The sequence below is a fragment of the Gavialis gangeticus genome, unplaced genomic scaffold (genome assembly GCF_001723915.1).
Source record: "Gavialis gangeticus isolate Ggan-Ray unplaced genomic scaffold, GavGan_comp1, whole genome shotgun sequence".
NCBI lineage: Eukaryota > Metazoa > Chordata > Crocodylia > Gavialidae > Gavialis > Gavialis gangeticus.
In genome coordinates, this window is record NW_017728995.1 from 6,855,204 (window position 1) to 6,877,111 (window position 21,908).

General features: G+C 40.9%; 1 protein-coding gene across 6 annotated transcripts in view; it reads right to left on the reverse strand.

The window, feature by feature from the left end:
• VEPH1 (ventricular zone expressed PH domain containing 1) overlaps positions 1–21,908 on the reverse strand; it is a 248,560-nt gene that overhangs the window by 134,148 nt on the left and 92,504 nt on the right. For all 6 annotated transcript variants that reach the window (XM_019503200.1, XM_019503194.1, XM_019503193.1 and 3 more), the window contains exons 8-9: positions 8,221–8,430; positions 5,694–6,088 (exon numbers count right to left, since the gene is read on the reverse strand). In XM_019503200.1, coding sequence (XP_019358745.1) covers positions 5,694–6,088; positions 8,221–8,430 — 605 coding nt within the window. The remainder of the gene's footprint in view (positions 1–5,693; positions 6,089–8,220; positions 8,431–21,908) is intronic.

A 21,908-nucleotide genomic window follows, 5' to 3' on the forward strand; every position in this document is an offset into this window, starting at 1 on the left:
AACTTGCCCATGCACAAATACCCCAGATGCACTGCACCCTATAAAGTGTAATAGCAGGGCTTAGAACATGTGTGTTTCTAAACATATATGGGGAATTATCCTCAGATATTTTCAAAATGATCATCTAAACCACTTGTGCATCTGACTCCATAGCTTTTAAGCTACCAGTGTGTCTTCAAGAGTATGAAATCTAAGTACAGTATTACAGATTTTGAAATACTGTTTAAGGAGATACTGTAAAACACAGATATTGAGAAAATGCTACTAACTGAGCATATAAATCAATAAGAAGGCTGCAAAAAACATAATGCAAAATATAAATACTGTTCTGAAAATCCTATGAACCAAACTAGAAAAAAATATAGTGCTACAGAGCAAAGGAATCCCTTACGTATATACCTGTATTTATTCAATGGTAGGTACATATATCAATTTATTCATGCCTGGATACTATAGGAAAGACAACAATCCTAGAATACGATCAGTCACTACCAACACCTTTGCTAGGAAGAGCAGCATAAGAAAGGAACACAGGCCACACTCTCTTACCTTAGGTTTTGGCTAATCTTACTCCACTAACTTTAATGGAGTTATTCCCCGTTTCACATGCATGGAAAGAACAGGTTCACCTCAAACTCACTACAGGAGACATGATTCAGAGGAGTGATGATCTCCATTTTCAGGTGCTTCTAAGGGTTGGCAAACATACTTTTTTTCTAAATGCTTAAACTTCTTAACTAATACAATATAATTTGACACTTGGATTCATTTGTGAAACTCACATTAAAGAACATAAGACCTGTGATTAATGATCTAATGCAGTGATTCTCAACCAAGGTGCCATGAGACCCTTTTAAAGGTGCCACAGCATGCTGTGAAAATAACACTTAGGTGTGGAAACACAGACTCATGATTCACAAGATAAACCCAGATCTTTTAAATAGGAATCCATGGTGCCAAAACATGCTGACCTGTTGTGGTCTTTCTGATTTCTTTGAAACAGAAGAATTGCTTTATTATTTTTCTGTAGTCAAGAAACACATGAAAGCTAAGAGCTACTATTTTCTGAGAGGTCCCTTGAATCTAATGAGGGTTGCCTTGAGTCTAAAAAAGGTTGAGAATCACTGGTCTAATCCATCCCCTAAAACATCCTCCCTGCCATCAACCATCATTAGCTTAGAGATGTCAGAGGATATATCCCTGACTGTTCCATTTAATAGTTAACAATGGACCTGTCATCCATGAATTTGTCTGATACTTTTTTGAAATTGATTATAAATAAATACAAGATAAATGAATAAACAACTAGAAAAAGCTCATATCTGTAAAACTTATAGCTGTATCTGAATGATTTAGGACTCAGATACAGATTAAAAACTAAGGAAAAAGTCAGAGAAAATGAGAATTAAAGTAAAGCTTTTCATACAGTCGATGAACTTGTAGAACACCTGGGGCAGCACCAGAGGCACATCTCAAGTAGCCATAGTCAACAAGGCTATTGACATTAATATTCAGAACTGCAGACAAGAAAATTTGCTTCTAAATCTTCAAGAAACCTGGTCTGCTGCCAGAGAAGTGATGAATTAGATAGGGTTACCATATTTCCAGTAACAAAAAGGAGGACACCTTGGGGGCGGGGCACATGATTGTTGGGGAGAGCAGTGATGTGCCAGTGCCCTGCCCTGCCCCTGCCCCTCAAGCCATAGTCCTTTCAGCCCTGCCAGTGCCTCTTACTCCTGTCCACCAGCACCCAGCTCCTCCCAGCCCTGCAGCACCTCCCAGCTGCCCCACCGCTGTGAGCAAGAGCAAGGGCACTGGTTTCAGTGCTGCCTGCCAGGCCCTGCAACTCCCTGCTGTCCCTGAAGGCCCTTCCCCACCACCCCCTCTTTCCCTTCCCCCACTGGAAGGGCAGGCACCTCCCCCACCTCCTCTGCCCCGCTGCAGCCCCAATATCTGGACAGCTTCTCCCAGCACCAGCACATACCTGCTCCCCTCACACATCCACACCCCCTCCACACACCCCTGCTCTCGTCCCACACACACAGCCCCCTGACCATCCCCAAGCCCCAGCCCTCCAACCCCTGCTCCCCATAGACTTACCTACATGGAGCTGGGACTGATCTCACCATCCTGCCTGGCTGCATGCTGACCACGTGTGTGTGCACGCGCAGATGCACATGAAACCCCCTACCTCCCATCGCCCTCCTCGCATTCCCCCCAGCCCCAAGCAGTTTCTTGCTAGGGTAGACCCAGAAGTGCTAGGAAAAATTTTGATGCTGAGCAGAAAAAAATCCCAGACATTTGTTGATATTTAAAAAAAATGCCTGGACAGAGATGGAAGGACCCAACAAGAGGAAATGTCTGGGAAAACCCATATTAGGGCTAGAGAGGGGTCAGGTTCAGTTTGTGGCAAATGTAGTAAGGGACATACAGGAATAAAGGCATGCTGGACCAACTCCAATTGCTGAAGTTCAGTACATGTCCTTTAGTCCTATGAGCACCTGCTGTCATGGCTGCTTCTTATTCTATCAAATGAGGTATTTCCTACTTCTTCCCCCATCGGCTTTCCCCTTCCTCTCCTCTCCTTCCTACTCTTTCTGCTTTCCACATAACCAAATCATGAATGCCTTTGCAGTGACAACTACGGGTGCATCAGACTTTCACTGCACCAGGTCTATGTTCATGCAGTTTACACAAGAAATTGGAGTAAGTAACTCAGGGTGAGGGGAGAGAGGGATTGGAAAGGGCTGGTGGGGTGGCAGGGGGTAGGGTTGGCAGGTCTGTGGCAGGGTTTTCTGTCTGGGTGTGAGCGGATCAAGGAGCTAAAAATACCCCTGTCAGGGTGGGAGGTCAGGAGTGAGGGGCAGGGAGAGGGGAGGGCATAAAAACAGCACAGCCCTGGAGCTGGGGCTGGGCTTTCCCAGACCCAGGGCTGCTCTCCAAAAACAGGCTTTCAATAGATCAGGTTAACCTATCAGGCATAGTATTTTTTTGTCTTATTTAACCTCTCTGAATGCCTACACAGATGGGCATTTATCCTTAGTTAGGTCAACCTAAACAGAATGCCTGTATGTATCTTAGGACATCTCTCTATTGATTTCATGGTACATTCAGCAAAGACTTAATAAGTCAATATAACATTAACTAGCTATATTTTAAATGAATCAGAATGTTTTATAAACAACTTAAGAAGGTATAAAAGTATACATTTAAACAAATTCCAGGTTTACATTCAGAAAGCATATAGGTCAAATAACTGCCAGCTTTGTGATTGCATGGTTTATGCAATATCTGAACTATGAACAAACCATCCTCAGGGTAATGAGTATGAATGAATTTCTGTGAATGTTTTTAGACTGAGTCACATAAATCTTCTACTCTACACATGTGTCTTCCCCTCAAGGAATTTCCTCAAGAATGCTGGCTGAGGATTTTCCAGGAAATTACAAGAGTTTGAATGAACTCTAAAGAAAAAAATCACATGCTTAGAATATCATCATAATAGGAATTTCTGTTTCTTGGCACTAAGGTGGCATTGAACAATACATTTAAAAATATTTGCTATATTGAAAAGGACAGATTCATTCAGTTTTTCAGGCAAACCCACCAGTATGTATTAATTCTCAAACCCCAGTGCAATTTACTGAAGCAACAAGACATATCAACATCTTTGACAACAAGAGGACCAACAGAAAAGCTGACCTTTGAGACATTTTCCTCCAATTTCTGCAAAAACAAACTATGAAAACATATCTTTTGCAAGAGAAAACTACTTTTCAACTCTGTGGCCACTAAATGAATTAACAGCTAAAAAAAATACTAAAGCAGTGGTGCCCAACAGATGAGTGGCATGGGGTTGGTCTGTGGGCCAGATACTGTGCAGGGTTGGCATACAGGGCCATTCCATGGACCTCATCCTGCACACCTGGATCTGGCCATACACTGGCCCAATCCCATATTGGCCTCCTGCTGCTCGATCACCTGGATCCAGCCCTGCACTGGCATGATCTGATATGAAGAGCTGCATTATCTAATCTGCAGGGATTCCCAAGGGTCTGGAAATTTGGCAGCAGGCAAATGGCAATTAACTCCCCTGCTGCCAAATTTCTGGACCTTTGAAGGGCCCTGCAGGCCACATGACATGTCTCTGCAGGCTGGATCTGGCTTGCGAGCTAGGGATTGGACATCCCTGTTACAAAAGGACAACTGTCAACAGGAAAGGCCTTTTTCATATCTTGCTATGGTACAATATTTAAGTGATCAGATTATTAGACTTACTTATTCATGTCACAAATTCAGCTGTTTTCTGCTCAGCATGGGCTTCTTAATCACAGAGGGGCAAATTATGAAATACAAGAAGTAATTAGAGGTAGGCATGTGGTACCGGTACTGCACAATCATTTAGTACTTGCTAAGGCAAGTATTAAAGCAAGTACTAAATGATTGGGCACTGCCAACTGTGCAGTGGGGTGCATGTGTAGATGTGCCCAGTGAGAGTAAAAGGTTTAGAATTTGGCTTTTAAAAATTTAAACTTGCAAAGGAGTATTAGAGTGAGGCCACTGATGCTGTACTCTGAGGGCGTTCACAGCAACCTCACAGGACAGCATTGTCAAGTATTTGCAAATAAATAGCTATTGACATAAAATGAAGATGCCAGGAATCATGATACAGCATGAGGAAAAGATAATTAGGGTCCCAAGTAAGCTCAGTGAAGTCACTGGGAGTCATTCATTGAATCAGGATGTAGCACTCTGGAACACAATGATCTTGTGATTCTGGTTCTGATTTTTTGGTTTGTTTCATATAACAACACAGATTTCATCAGTTTTTATGAATAAGAAAGGAGAATTAGACTTTATGTACCATCTCCAGCATGTGTTGTGTAACCATGTATGAATGAGTCTCTCTGTTGTCAGCATAGAGCAGTGGTCTCCAAATTTTTTTGATTGCACACCCCTATCAGTTAAAAATTTTTGAGCATGCACCCCCAACATATGTATATTTATTGGGGGCGCCACTGAGAGCGCCACTGTCAACCCCTCCTTGTTGTGGAACTCCCACTCTTCCCTCAGGATACCTCTCGTACTGTACGTGACACGTGACCATCTGACATACGGACCGAGTGAGGGCGCCAGTGTCAATCTGTATATTAAATATTAGTAAAGCTTAATTTCTTTCTTATTTTTTTAGATAAAAAATAAATATAAATAGAATTTCTAATATTTTCTTCCCGCACCCCAAAGGATCGTCTTGCGCACCCCACTTTGGAGACCACTGGCATAGAGAACATGAGTTTTTACAGGCCCTATGCATCGTCTTCTAGCTCATTATATCAAACAGTAGCAGTGTGTGTATTTTGTTCTAGGGGACCATGGTTTGATCCTCTGCCTGGTTTCTGCCAGAGGGCAGTGATCATCATATTCACAGATCCTTCCACTTCAGAATGAGGATGGGGTATGCAAAAACCATGAACATGGGACAGAATGTAGTGAACTGCTAAAGGGAACAATTCAGAGCTATTAAGAATTCAAAATGCTGTAGTTTGTAATGACACTGTTTTGTAAGATATGTATCAACCCATATAAAAGCTGATGCCAAGAGGACCGTGGCTGACAGTCTGCATGTTCACTGACATATTTTTTTAACTTGTTCTTTTAAGGGTCCCATCCTTTGAAAGGTTCAGGCCTCTTACCTTCAATAACACACTGATCTGGGATAGGAATTTTCTTCCCAATCTCCACAAGATATGCCTTCACTTTACTAAGATTTTCCTTTAAATGCATATAGAGCTTATCCTGGTATTCCTCAGAATTTTTTACCATCTCTGTACTTCTTTCATGGCTAGTTTCTTTAAGAGATTCTGGTAAATTTTCTGATTCTGGGTATTTGATAGTTGGATGCAAAATGAAAGAATTGTCTGGCTGTGCTTCTTCAGTGTCTATACTAAAAGGTGACTTGTCATTTTCTTGATTCAGATAGATTTCAGTGAATGAGATGCCAGATGTCATGTCTCCATTCTCTATATCTTGCCCACTGTCAGAATTTGTCACCTTTGTGCGGATAGCATGCAAAGCTAGACTTTTGGACCTGCATTGCAAATGAAGGAAAAAACACACAGGTTGGGACAGAGGCAAGGTGAACTGCAACATGTTGAACAATCATATCAAAAGGTACTTTGATTAAATTATTCTGCTCTCCAATACATATGCGTAGCTGCTCCAGGCTAAGAGGAAGAGCAGAATGTGGGCCTTCAAATCCAGCTGGAGGGCAAATACAACTATAAATAACTTTATTGCCTTTTAGGAGCATATACTCAGAACTCAAATCAAGTCACAGCTGAAGTGAAGTGAACTAATGCAGTGCCCATGTATATCACAAATGCATATACCACAACACATGTATAGTAGAGCCTGTAGTACCATATTTATACTGGACTAAGTTAGCACCTGAGGGTGCCTATACAAATTCCTGGAGAGCTGCTCTAATTAAAACACCACAGCATAAATGTAGTAAGCCCCTGTGCATTTAAAAATGTCTGTGGGACACTTTAACTAAAGCTCATTTGACAAGCTTTAGTTAAAACACCCCAGCAGATATTTTTAAACCCACAGAGGCTAATACACTTGACACTGCAGTGATGATAAAGCATTCTAATTAGAACACAGAGCAGACTCAGTTAATCAAGACTGCTCTGATGTGCTCTAATTAGAACGTATCAGAGCATATGTATAAGCACCCTAAGTTCATAGTCCATCAGTTATGTCTTAAAAGAACCCCATCCAGCAACGGTGCATCCAAACCCAGATCCCCTCTCAAAGTCCTTTTGTTGTGCCTCCTGCAACTGCAAGATCCAAGATTTAAGACCTGATGCTCCACTCCCTTGCACTATGTGTAGCCATTTACAACTTTGTATACTGTTTGTAACATGGTGAATGGGGAACTCTAATCTGGGTGTATTTCATACTCATTTTGCACATACCCAAATGACTACCTAAGATGCAAGGCAAAAAAGTATCAGCCCCTCAAAAGACACCTTCCTCACCACTTGTTGCCTACCATGACCACTACCTAAGGAACTTTACTCTCCCAAAGGAAGTTAGGATCACAGGATCATAGGAAAATAGGGCTGGAATGGATCTCATGAGTTTGTCTAGTGCAGTCTCTTGGCCAAAGCTGCTCAAAGCATGACTAGACCATCCCAGCCAAATGTCTGTCCAATCTGGTCTTGAAAACTTCCAGGGATGGAGATTCCATTATTTCTCTGGATAGCCTTTTCCAAGGATTGACTACCCTCATAGTCAGAAAGTTCCTCCTAATTTCTAACTTAAATCTGTGCTGCTGAACCTTGAAGACATTGCTTCTAGTCGTGTCTCCTACTGTCATAGAGAAAAACCCATCTCCATCCTCTCTGTAATTGCCCTTCAGGTATCTGGAGACTTATCTATCCCTCCTCAGTCTTCTCTTCCTCAGGATCAATAGCGCTAGGTTTTTTTAGCCTTTCCTCATAAGTCATAGTTCTGAGGCCTCTAATCTTTGCTGTTGCTCTCCATTGGACTCTTCCCAAACTTCCACATCCTTCTTGAAGTCTGAAGCCCAAACTAGACACAGTACTCCAGATGAAGCCTCACCAGTGCTGAGAAACAGGAGGAATGAGAATAGGAAACTGAAATGGTCTATGTGTGTTTAGAGAAAACCAGGGGGGAAAGGGAACATTGTGGGAAGAAATGTCTCAGTTCTTCAGTGGCTCATGTTTTGGCCAAAGAACACTAAGTCAGTATAAAATATCCTATTCCACCCATGCAGTACTTGAACATGAAAAATAAAACTTATAGTAGAGTTGCTGGGGCAACTTTGTAGCTGCAATTTGTTTGAACTGGTTCTTGTCCCACCCTAAATCTAGTCAGAGTCAAGTTTAGCTTGACACAGCAATAAACCATTATCAGAGTCTTTACTAGTAACATCCAAAAGAGCTCTCTGAATCCTCATTTCTAGAGTTTTATATACACAAACATTTTCTTCCAGCTTCTCTGCCATGGCACAAGACAGACAGAATAAATAATCCAAAACCTCTTATCTCACTTTAAGACATAGGACCTGCCTAGATTTAGATTCACAGTGCTCTCTGATATTATACAACTGGACCTTTTCCCCTAATGAGTGAATAAAGCTTCGCTGTAAAACATACATGAAAACCAATCATGTATTCTATAGAACCATACCTATTAAATCGCATTTCCTTCCTTTCTTCTTTAGAAAACTGGCCAACACTGTATCTGCGCGCAGAGCCAGGAGTATTATTGTCGATACTTATTTTTTCTTCGAAAGCCTGTATTTTAACTTGAAGCTTTTCATTCTCTTCATTTCCATTCATAACAGGTTTTAAATCATCCAATTGAACAGAAGATTCTGTATCAGCATAATTTTCTATCCTAAAGAAGCAAAGAGCAGCGTTTTGAAGGTTGTCATGCTTTGCCTGCAGTGACACTGACACAGATTCTCTTACTTTGAACCACATAACATATCTGGTAAAACATTATGTTTCAGTAAAGATTTCTTTATAGCTTAATTAATTATCTTCACAAGCAGGTTTTAACTCAGCATCTAGCAGTAAGTCAAAAGGATCGTGAACATCTACTGACAACAATAGTTTAGAAGTAGCATGTGATATATCTACAAAGGTAAAACAACTCTTCCAGTTGATATGTCCCAACTGCATTCCCATCAGAAAACCTCTCAGGGAACAACTTTCTCAGTTAAACTTAGACCAGTCTTAAAAGCCTTCTAAGCAGACATGTATTACAGTACAGTACAATACCTATAAAGCAGCAATAGAACTAACAGTGGAACACATGAAAGTTTATGATTTCATAAATTTCATGGAAGTATGTACACTTTCTCCTGAATAACTCTACTCTGAATTTGAAAAAAAAACTTTCAAAACTCAGCACTTGAGAAGAAATAGGGAAAATTAGAAGAGATAACTAAGAATTCTTCAAATGGGCTTATTCAGAAGTTTATGCACCTCAGATTTGACATAACAGTTCAGAATGGTTTGAAGTTTGCACTATACTTACAACTTTCAGATTTTAAAAGTGGAAATCTCAAGCAACTAAGTTTTAAAACACAAGTTAAAGAGAAGCTTTAAAAATAACAGAATATGATTCTCTTTCAGGCCCACAAATGAAACATCATAGAGTTCACATCACCGGTGAAAATGATTATCCCAATGATTACAGTGTTACACTGCTAGTGACAAACTCTCTCTTCAGTTGATTTCAATGGATTCCCATAGGTATTGCTGAAAGTAGAATGATTTGCATCAACCTAAAATGCCTGGCATGGAAGGTACTCTTTAGAGATGAGTTATGGATCAAGGTTAGAATTAATTTAGTGTCTACAACTGAAGGAAGTGATTATTCCCCTCTCATATTAATGAGAGGCACAAAGAACCTGCAGCTGTTATTCAAGCTCATGGGCTAGTATAGTAACCATGGAGAGACTATATGCTCTCCAAGAGCTTTTCCAGCAGTTGTGGGGATGATATGCATGAATCAACTGAGATCCTGGCATAAGGTCTTATTACTTACACCAGTTTTTCAAGCTTGAGATTCAAACCCCATAATCCATGTTTAGGCTCCTCAGCTACTAAGCCTAATTCTCAAAGATGCTGGCTGCCCAGAGTCCCTCTGTCTGTAGTAGGGCCTATGTTCAGAATGACTACTTCATGAGAGGGGATTTAATAGCAGCCTTCAGCTACCTGAAAGGGTATTCAGAAGAGGATGGAGCTAGACTGTTCTCAGTGTTGGCACATGACAGAACAAGGAGCAACAGTCTCAAGTTGCAGCAAGGGAAGTTTAGGCTAGATATTAGGAAGAATTTTCTCACTACAAAGTAGTAAAACACTAGAACAGGTTACCCAGAGAGATGGTGGAACTTCCATCTTTGGGAGTTTTCAAAATTAGGCTAGACAAAGCTTTGGCTAGGATGATCTAGTTGGGAATGGTCCTGCTTTGAGCAGGGGGTTGGACTAGATGACCTCCTGAGGTCCCTTCCAACCCTCATTTTCTATGATTCTATGATTCTATTAAGGACACCGAAACTAACCAATGTGATGTTCAGGAAGACTACTAAGTATAGCAGAAGACCAGCATGGCTTAGCAGAAAACCCTTCAATGACCTAAAACACTAAAAAGAAAGCTTGTAAGAAGTGGAAACTTGGACAAATGACTAGGGAGGAGTATAAGTGTAGTGCTCCAGCATGCTGGGATGAAATTGGGAAGACCAAAGTGCAACTGGAGTTGCACAAGGGACATGGAGGGTAACAAGAAGGGTTTCTACAAGTATGTCAGCAACAGGAGGAAGATCAGAGAAAGTGTGGGTCCCTAAATGTTTGGGGGACAGGGCACAATCTAGTGAGAGATGATGCAGAAAAGGCAGAAGTATTCAATGCCTTTTTTACCTCAGGTTTTACAGGCAAGGTTAGCTTCCAGAGTACTGCCGTTGGCAACACAGTTTGTGGAGGAGGGATGCATCTTACCATGGCAAAAGAACAGGTTAGGGAAGCATACAAGTCCATGGGCTGGATGTGATGCACTCAAATGCACTGAGGAAGTTGGCTGATATGATTATAGAGCCACCCTCCATTATCTCTGAAAACTCATGGAGATCTGGAGAGGTCCTGGATGATTGGAAAAGGGCAAATATAGTGCCCATCTTTAAAAAAGGGAAAAAGGAGGATCCGGGGAACCACAGACTGGTCAGCCTCACCTTAACCCCTGGAAAAATCATGGAGCAGGTCCTAAAGGAATCCATTTCTAAGAACCTGGAGGAACAGGAGGTGATTAGGAATAGTCAGCATGGATTCACCAAGGACAAATCATGCCTGACCAACCTGACTGCCTTCTCTGATGAGGTGACCGGCTCTGTGGATGCAGGAAGAGCAGTGGATGTGATATACCTTGACTTTAGCAATGCTTTTGATACATCTCCCACAACATTCTCACAAGCAAGATAAGGAAGTATAGGTTGGATGAATGGACTGTAAGGTGGATTAAAAACTGGCTGTATTGTCAGGCTCAAAGGGTAGTAATCAATGGCTCTATGTCTAATTGGCAGCTGGTATCAAGTGGAGTGCCCCAGGGGTCAGTCCTAGGGCCGGTTTTGTTCAATATCTTCATCAACAATCTAAAAGATGGGATGGCATGCATCCTCAGCAACTTTGCAAATGACAACAAGCTGGGGGTAATAGTAGATATTATTGCTGAAGGGTAAGGCTAGGATTCAGAGACCTCAACAAGTTGGAGGATTAGACCAAAAGGAATCTCATTAAGTTCAATATGGACAAGTGCAAATTCCTGCACTTAGGACAGAATGATCCCATACACCAGTACAGACTCTGAATTGATTGGCTAAGCAGTTGCTCTTCAGAAAAGGACCTGAGGGTTACAGTGTACAATATGAGTCAACAATGTGCCCTCGTTGCAAAGGTTAACACCATACTGGGCTGCATTAGTAGGAGTGTTGCCAGCAGATTCAAGGAAGTGATTCTTCCCCTCTAGTCAGCACTAATGAGGCCAGATCCAGAGTACTGTGTCCAGTTTTGGGGCCCCCACTACAGAGGGTGGACAAATTGGAGGCAGTCCAATGGAGAACAATGAAAATGGTTAGACTGGGGACTGAAAAGGACTTCTGAGGAGAGGTTGAGAGAATTTGACTTATTTAGTCTGGAGAAGAGAAAACTGAGGGGGGATTAAATAACAGCCTTCAACTACCTGAAGGGTAGAATAAGATGCAGCTAGACTGTCCTTAGTGGTGGCAGACAACAGAAAAAGGAATCATGGTCTCAAGTTGCAGTAAGGGAAGTTTAAGTTTCATAGATTCGTTGTTGTTAATGGACCTCAATAGATCATTGAGTCTGACCCCCTGCCCTAGGCAGGAAAGAGCACTAGGGTCATATGACCCCAGCTAGAAGCTTGTCCAGTCTCCTCTTAGAGACCCCCAAGGTAGGGGAGAGCACCACCTCCCTTGGAAACCCATTCCAGCTTCTGGTAACCCTTACCATAAAGTTCTTTCTGATGTCCAACCTAAATCTGCTCGCTGTCACTTTGTGGCTGTTGTTCCTGGTCTGGTAAACAGAGCATCTCCTATTTCTTGCTGCCCCACCCCCTGATGAATTTGTAAATGGCCATAAGATCTATTCTCAGTCTTCTCTTGCAGAGACTGAAGAGATCCAGGTCCCTCAGTCTGTCCTCATAGGGCCTGACCTGCAGGCCCCTAGCCATATGAGTGGCCCTCCTCTGGACCCTCTCAACGTTATCCACATCCCTTTAGAGGTGCAGTGCCCAGAACTGGACGCAGTACTCCAGCTGCAGCCTGACCAGTGCCACATAGAGGGGAAGTACCACCACCCTGAACCTGTTCATGACATGATAGAGTGCAGTTAGCTTTACTGATTACTTCATCACATTGACGGCTCCTATTCATCTTGGAGTCAACTATGACGCCGAGATCTCTTTCTGCCAATGTGATGCTGAGAAGGTCATCCCCTAGCCTATAGGTGTGTTAGTGACTCCTTCTCCCTAGATGCAGCACTTTGCACTTGTCTTTGTTGAACTGCATCCTATTCTTTTCTGCCCACTTTTCCAACCTGTCCACGTCTGCCTGGATTCAATCCCTTCCCACTAGTGTGCTTACTTTACTCCATAATGTTGTGTCATCCACAAATTTGGACAGAGTGCTCTCCACGCCCTCATCCAAGTCACTGATGAAAACACCAAATAGCACAGGTCCAAGGACCGAGCCTTGGGGGACCCCACTGCCCACATTTTTCCAGGTCAATAACAAGATAGATTTTAGGAAAAACTTTCTCAGGAGGAGGGCAGTAAAGCACTGGAACAAGCTACCCAGAGAGCTTGTGGAATCTCCATGCTTATAGATTTTAAGACCCAGACAGACAAAGCCTTGGCTGGGATGATATAGTTGGGGGTGGTCCTGCTTTGTGCAGGGGGTTGGATTAGCTGACCTGCTGAAATCCATTCTAAACCCTAATTTTCTGTTATTCTAACTACTGCACTTTGCAGGAACAAAACCTATTTATGCCATGGTGAATGTACTTTATGTGTAATATTATAGAACAAGACTTTAGATAGCAACTATGGGATTCACAAGTAGTTATCAGAACTCCTATCCCATTTCTTTAAAACATGAAACTATTTCAACTATTTTTACTGATCCATTTATTTCCTTTATTTTTTTAATTTAGTATCTGAATAGATAAAATATTAAATGCTAAAAAACCTACATTCATGGAATGTAATACACAAGAGTTTTAATGTACTATTATTAAAAGACATCAAAGATTTCCTAATCCATACTCCCCAATGGAAGGCCTATTAAAACATATAAATATGGCATATTATCAATTATGGAAATAAAACATTTTAAGAAACAGTTAAGGATACTGCATCACAAAATGTACTTTCCATTTGTTTTCATAAAGGATATTTGGGGAGGGTTTTTTTGTTTCTCGTACTGATTCAGACCATTGCTCATAATGTATTAGTAAATTTTGTGGGGAACATTTTGTAAAAGTAATGAAATCATAGTAATAAGAACATTTCACATCACCTTTACTTTGCAAAAATGCAGGATTTAATAATACTTTCATTTAATGTTATTCTGTAACGTTTCTATCAAAAGTGTGTCTAGGACTGTGGAAGCTATATGCTAATAAACATATATAGCACAACCTCAGATTTTGGAGACGGGATTGGCTGGAGCAATTAGTTTTATGGATTAGATACATTTGCACTAACAAAGCTCCATTGCGTTCTGAAATAATAGCAGATTTTTAGTGAAACAAATCCTGTTTCTTTTCACCCTTCTGTTTTTGGGCTTGATCCGGAACCTACTGAACTCAATAGGAATTCAATGGGGCTTTTGATCAGGCTCCTGAGCAAAATGTTATAACAGTGTGTTTCTTTTACGGAGGCATTTTTGTTTCATTTGTCATATTTAATGCAACAGTAACTTTATTAAAAACGTGGTTCATTATAACTCAGCAGCCCACAAAAATAACAACTTGGTTCACACTTAGTGAGTCAACCCTTACTGGGCCCCTGGGATTTGAGCAGAACCGCTCTCAGCTGCATAAGTAAAACAAAAATCATCTCTGGGGATACCTTAAGAGGCCTCATTATCTCTCATTTGTGCAAGTTCAATGTGACCTTTAGGCATAAAGCAATTCCAGTAAGCAGGAAAGATGTAACTAGTATTAAAGACTCAACTGAGCCTGCATACTGTGCCTGAGTGGAACACTGGCAAGCTTTTCTCCTGGCTCCTCCACTCAAACAATAAAATAAACAACTGCTTGAAATCTTGATACAATATATTAACAAATTACTGAGACTGCCCAAATTAGACGTAGGCCTGAATATGGTCTGTACTATTTTCAGAAGACAAAGAATATAGACCCATGTAATGGAAGAGTTGGTTTTCAGGAAGCCTTTGATGGCACCATGTTGCTTGTTACTGATTTGTTCTTCAGCACCCTCTTCTCTATAGCCAGGTGCTTAGCATGTCACAGAACCCAATGAAATACATTTCTAAAGTGCACCAAGGGTGGGATTATTTTAATGTATGCAGAGCCAGCCTCTTTTTGCTGCCATGGCAAAAAATTGAGAAAAGTACCTCCTACTTCCCAGAGCCACCAAACTGAAAACATAATTGCTTCCAGAATGAGAGGCAACTGTAGAACCTTTAAAGGCAAGTGGTGTGAAAGTATAGGTAAGTATCAGGGCAATATTCAAGAATGAGGTATCAAATTTTGTTTAAGTCTACATAGATAGAGCTTATGATTACACTTCCACCTTCTAGGTAGCTTTGTGGATTTAGAAGCACTGCCTTCAGTAATTGGGCAGGCATAATATGCTCATAAGGATTTAAACCATCCTGAATAGGCTGTGAGCTGCCTTAGAACAAGTGCAGCTGTACATTGTCAGGGAACTATCAAACTTGATTGTTGCAAAAGCATCTAGTTACATTTCTTGAGGACCTATGTAGCTTCCTAAGTAGATAGCAACATCACCCCATAGTTGCATATCAGCATATAAATTTCCTAGGTACTATTACAACCTTTTATGCCATTACAAATGTTGCCTCAAAGAGGGACATATGGTATAGAAAATGAAAGACATGTGAATTGTAAATGATGTCTAATGCCAGGCATAACTTCTCTTTAAATAGCAAAGATAATTTCATCCAGCCACTATGTAAAAATAAATAACAAAGGAAACATTCTGGAAATCAGGCTTACTTTTTGTTCTTGGGAATGGTGGTTAGGAAGCTGTGTTTTCTTTTTTTTAAAACTTGGCCATGCTTGTCTTCTATGTAGACATTTGAATTCTGTACTTGTTCTTAAAAGTTATCTCAGTGCTTGAATAGCTCACAGCTTTGTGATGCTTGGGGGCAACACTAATAGAGCATCATATGGTTTGAATTATTCTTTCCATCAAATGCATGTAAAATTCCCTATGTTAAATGATTCCAAGCCAACAATTACTTTGAAGAAATCAGTTTCTTCTTATGTAAACACATGATTCCAAAGGAACAGAATCCTGTCCAGGCACACATTTGAAATCTTGTGTTTCTTTCACAGCACATATATTCTGAATTGTTAGTCTGAGAAAAACACTTTGCAATGGAATCATGTTAGAGCAGCTCTAGAGCTACTGGCTACATTTCTACATTCAGGTCCTGGGGCTGATCTCACTGGCACTAGTGCTACTATTCAGCCATAATGTCAGAAAATTCAATGAAGCTACACCCAGTAGAGTTACATCAGTACAAAGCCATTTAACCCTTTTTTGCCAATTTTTTGGTCCGCATTTATTCTTGCCTCTTATTTGTGCAATGTTATCCTTGGCTAAGGATTCAAAATGTAAAACCAAGGGATAAGGTAAGATTTTTAATGTTATTGAGATCTTTGTTTTATTTGCTGATCTCTTTTAGTCACAACATTAAAAGGGTATCAATTTCAGGTAGTCTGTTGAAATCAATGGAAATATTTCCAGTGACTTCAATGGGAGATCTGAGTTCTGAGTGTGGTCATGTATTTACATGCCCATATGTTACCAGTATATACTCTATTTTTTAAAATGAGTATTAGCATGCTATAAATTTATCCATTATCCTTTCCTTAGAGCTGTCCTCTAAGTGAAAAAAATATGAGGCATGTATCTTAAAGATCTGACTCTATGTTCTATTGTCTCTTTCCCTCATTTACAATCTTCCTCCCATTATTGTAGCTATCTTCCTCATCCTCTCTCCTACTGTCTCTGCCTACCCTTACTCCTTATGACCTCTGTTAGATTTTGTCATAGAAATGAGCCATCACTCATGGTTACACCTCACTGTCTGGAAAATCTTTCAGAGAACAAACATAGTCTGCAGCTACTCGCACCTGGGGAGACAATGCGAGGCAGAGTTAGGCAGGTGAAGTTGGAGTAATGAGGTGGCAGATGGAGAATGGGGAGATTAATTTAAAAAAGCTTCATCTGAAAGGATTTCATCCATGCTCTAGCACTGAAACTGCTTGGTGTGTGATACAGACACCTTTCCAACAGAAAGCATACTGAGACATAGACTAACTTTGTAGAGAATTAGCAAAGGTTAACAGTTTTTGTAATTTTCAGCTGTATTCAAACCAGTAACTTTAAAGTGAAAGGAATTGTATCTTATCATCAATCCCAAGAGCTGTCCTGCCTCCTGAAAGCAGAGTTTTCTCCACCAAAAAATATAAAAGGTTTTAGAAGCTCACATATGAATGGGAGGAGTTGCTCACAGTTTTTATTTTGGATTCTCTCTCGTACAGGCTGAAGATCAAATTTCGCCCTCAGTTAAAAAGAAATACATCCAAAGTCACTCCACCAAAACCTATGGCAGCTCCTGTGGCTCTACTTTAGATTTACACAGGGGTAACACAACATTTCGCCCTGACTCTACACAGGTGCTTATAAAATTGAAAAGCACTGATTTTCTTTTCAAAGCCTGGCACCATGTGAAAGTTCAGAGTGGTCCCTTTGTGACCTCCCCCTTTCTTACCTTGATTTGCCCTTGAAACTCTAGATCTGTATTTTGTGGACTAAAGGTGTATTTGCATGGGAATATGAAGACAGCTTATATGAAGAAAGCCACTCAAGACCAATGACCAGAACACTGAGACCAAGGGGACAGACCGAACTCTTCCCACATATGCCATTAACCAACAGACTTTTATACCTTACACTATTCCCCACCCTAGCAATTGTACACTACCATTGTTTAAGAATGTCTTACTATGTTACAGCTCTGTACTGATGCAGTTACCATGCACAAGGTCTTGTCCTTTTTTCTATGCACAGTGTCACATTGAAACATTTTCACCCTCTTTACCTCAGGCTAACATAGGATGCATGACTAACTGCATACTTCAGACTGCGTCATCACACCATCATATACTAGCTACACTCTATGTAGCTACCACGTGCAGAGTCCTATACTATCTTCAATCTCTACAAAGTCAAGTAAATCACTATAATTTTTAACTTTCTCTAATAAAGTTGTAAATCTATTCCTGTTCTGTTATAGAGGGTATGTGGAACCCCTCCTCCTTGCTCTGCTTCATTATAGTTCCCATAATACATGATATACTTCCCTTCCCTTTCTTTGCTATAGCCCATCTTTTAAATCAATAACAACTGCATATTCTTGTCATTTTAGTTACTTTTATTTATTTTATTTCATGCTGACTTACTTTTTATTCCTAGTTTATATTCCTTATTGGTTTTAATAAATTCTTTGTGAGCCTGAGAGTTGAGAGAAATCTTTTTTTTTTAACCAAGAGTTTTCTTACCAGGTGGATTTTATAAATTACTCACAGCTTTCCTTTAAAATTACTTAAGTCATTGGGTTCCTCTCCTCTTTGTTATTTAACTCTCTCTGGCATACTAATTAGTTGTTTCTTGAATGACCTGAGTGTTTTGGCTTCAACATTACAAACTCGCCTCTAAGGACATTCTTCACATGCATGAGCTTGAGGACATCTGTGTTGAATTTTGCTATAGAAGTGTTTTCCCTTTGTGTCCTCTTTACCTACTGGGGCATGCACACACTACCTGCACTTGGTTTAGGGAGCACCACCATTGAAACACACTCTGCCCACTTACTTTCACTCTGTGCACACAAAATCCTGAAGAGCACGACCAGTTGGGTATTTGGTATGGAGGTAGTATGTTTTCAGGGCAGTGCTTCATACTACTGTCACAGTCTCAATGATGTTGTTAATAAAGCTTGCAGTAAATAAAAAAGACTGCTGTACACTGCCTGTAAGCTACATTAGGTATTGGTTGAGCCATCCTTATTAGAATAAATAATTTGTTGTGACTAGTGAATATGAAATGAATTAAACTGAGCTCTTAAGAAGTGAATTAAAGAGGTTAGCACAGGGAGTCAAAATATTTGACTTAGACATTTGAAAACACTTTCTCCTGTTTTTGTTCATTTTGCAAATTTATTAATTTATTAAAGGCAAAAGAGCAATTTTAGTCATCGTTCCTCACTGTCATTTGGGGGTAAAGATAAAACTTTCAGTTACCAAAGATTAATTAGAGGAAATGGTGAGAAAACGTAGGTGTATTAAAGGTGCATTTGAAGACAAAAGTGCAACTGAGAATGATTTCTGCAGTGTTCTGAGTTACAACATTACCCCAGACCAAACAGAAGTTCACTGTTGGTGTCAGGGGGGAGGGGAGTATAGCCGCAGGCTGGGAGCCTGTAGCCAGGGTACCATAGCAATGGCCAGGCTCCCTGTCAGTTTTCAGAATGGGAGGGTGGGGGAAGGCAGCAGAGGGACTTCATTCCTGGGGCTCCCCAGCCAGTGCTGAAGGGTGAGGTAGGTGAATTGGAGCCCCCCTACCTCGGAGTAGGTCTCCAATACACCCGCCCCATGCTCTAAGGGGGCCTGAAAAAACCCGACTGAACTCTCTCTGCTCCCTTTCCCCCCTCCCATTCTGAAAACAGCAACAAGATAGGAGCTCTGCAGACACAAGGTACAGAAGACACTACATTTTGAAACCTCTTTATTTGATACCTTATGCAATGAGGGGTGAGATTTACAGTCAATCGGCCATTTTTAAACCTGTTTGCAGCCATGCACTTGTGTTTGGTCACAGCTATAACCTGCTTTCTGCAGCCAGATAAAGTGAAAATTGTCACTTCTGTCTACACCCTCCACTGGCTAACTATGAATCACAGATGTAATTTGTCAATTTCTACTATCGCTAGGAAAATATTTGTATAATTGAATGAGGCAATGCTAAGACTTCACGAGAAATATTGTGGGCAATTCTGACTATGGCCAAGAAAGATGAATAAATGTTTAGAATAACTAGTTTTATTCAGGGAATGGTGAGAAGACTAAAAAAGGTTGACTTGTTCAAACTAGCATAACAAAGACTGAAAGAAAATATGACAGCTTTGTACAAATGCAGCAGAGGGATAAGCACTAGGAAAGGAAAATAACTTTTCAAGCTAAAGGACAATGTGGGAACAAAAAAAAGTGAATATAAACTGGTTATGAATGGATTTAGTCTAGAAATTAGAACATTTTTAAGCATTCAAGCAGTGAAGGAGCCCCTAGCCAATCATAGTACAGATAAGGTCAGTTGGCTACCTTTAAAGGAGCTGTGACATTTTTACTCTGCTCCCAGGGTATCCCAGCCAGCAGGCCATTGGCAAACTTCCTTTCCTGGTTTGAGAGATTAAGAGAACAAACTTAGGAACCCGGAGCAGCTTCCAGTCCAGAGTAGGTTGCTGTCTCTTCCTGAGCACCATTTCCATCCTCAGGGCCTGACATGCAGGAACTCTATATAGCAGGCAGGCAACAGAACCAATAATTGCCAAGTGGTGCCAATTAATAATGACTTCAATTTTCTCATGTCTGATTCTCATTTCTGCTCCTGTATTGAAGATAAGGTCAACCATTGTATTTCCAGATGTCCACACTGGCAACAATTCTTCCAGCCTCTTTGGGTAAATCCCCGAATGCAGGGCCATGTGGTTTTGCCATGGCAAAAACAGCAGTACAAATTTATGCCATTGCTTTTCGCAGCTGCCCACATCCCTGCATATGGAGTTGGTGTAGGGCAAATTGTCCCAGGTGGGGTAGGGTAGCCCTACCTGAGGTCTTGGGAGATTCCTGGGAAAGCACCAGTGGCAATTCAGTCACTTGGAGCCTGGCTGGCAGCCAGAGTGTTGCTCTGGCGAGCCAGGCTCCCTTTCTGGTGGTGCATGTTGCTGCCATCATGCCGCTTTTTTCAGTGGTGGTTTTTTTTTATACCAGGATCTCCCAGTGTCAAAAAAAACTGCCACACTGCTAATCAGCAGTGCATGTGTGCCGTGTGTGGTTTGCAGCACCCCAAACTGCTTTAAGGCACCACAAATCACATGTGTGCGCTCGTGGGGATGCATTTCTGTCCAGCCTGAGTACTGTCTGTTTTTTAGGTCCATGTGAACATACTGGAGAAATGTAGGTCTGAGAGACTCATGATATTGTAAGAAGATTTATTTTTTCTCAGCTCCAGGTGCTGTACAAGTCCATCACTGCTGAAGCCACTTGGCTTATTCTTCCCAGTATGTCTGGCTCACCATGCCTATTTGATAATAATTTGCTCCCTGGAGAGATAAAGTCTTCCAGCACATCCAGGTATTGTCTGGTAGCACAGACATTTAGCTTTAATTCTCCTATAGTTCTCACTTAAAATATACCTACACCCTTCCAACATCCTTCTGCTTTGGTGCTATCCAAGGATATTTCTTCATTTAATCTTTTAGTTTGCATATTGTATTTTATGAGTTGGATCATGGCTGGCCAGCCTGTGGCATGTGTGCCACAATGGCACCTGACAGATCAGGAAGGGGACAAGGAGCACAGCAGCAGATAAGGCACTAAGTAGAAAGCAGAGTCACAGATTAGGCAGAGAAAGAGGATCAGAGTGGTACCCAGGGAGGGCATGGGGCTAATTTGTGGCGCACCTGCCGAAAAGGTTGGACCACACTGAGTTAGACTATATGCTTCTAGGTGTAGCGATATTGTCTATTAGGTGTTTATAAAATTTTTTGTGCACTTAGATGATTCTAAAAATAAAATAATCCAATGATCAGTATTATGATATATGTTGCCTTTTTCTTCTATATTAGGATTCCATACAAGAAGTTATTTTCACATCTTGGATATGTCCAGACAAATGCACATGTGCGGTTTGCAGCACCTCTAAGCTGTTTGAGGCCAGGGGAAACACTGCTATTTGTGCCCTGGGAAGTGCATGCCCCACACATGCACACTTGTCCGGATGTACCCCTAAGGGACATATTTGAGTCTCGTGTAAATCCATTTACTATAATGGAATTGCAACAGGACAAAATTTGATCCAGATTGTTTTTTCAGTTCCAGTCAAGAAGGTTCGATGCTCTCGTATCAAAATTGCTCTCATTGTTCTCATTCTAAATTAGAAAATCTGAGCAATGCTTTCAGGTTATTGAGCTAATACTTATGGTAAAGCCTTTTCTTATATATGAAAAACAAAAAGAAATATTTGAAAATAAGTATGCTGCTTGACATGCAAGATGAGATAGGGAAACAATTTCAAACACAGACGTGCCCCCAGGGAGTGAGTAACATAAAAATCTATGGACAGGATAAGCTTTTGTTACTGCCTCCAAAGACAGGGGATTTTTGTTACTTTCTCCTTTTCAGATAACCATAGAATGCCACCAAGCTGTCACTCCTGTGAGTTTGACACATTTCCATGATGTATTATGCTTTGTCCCTCAGTCCTTAGAGATAATACCAAGATTTTCAGTAATGGATGCT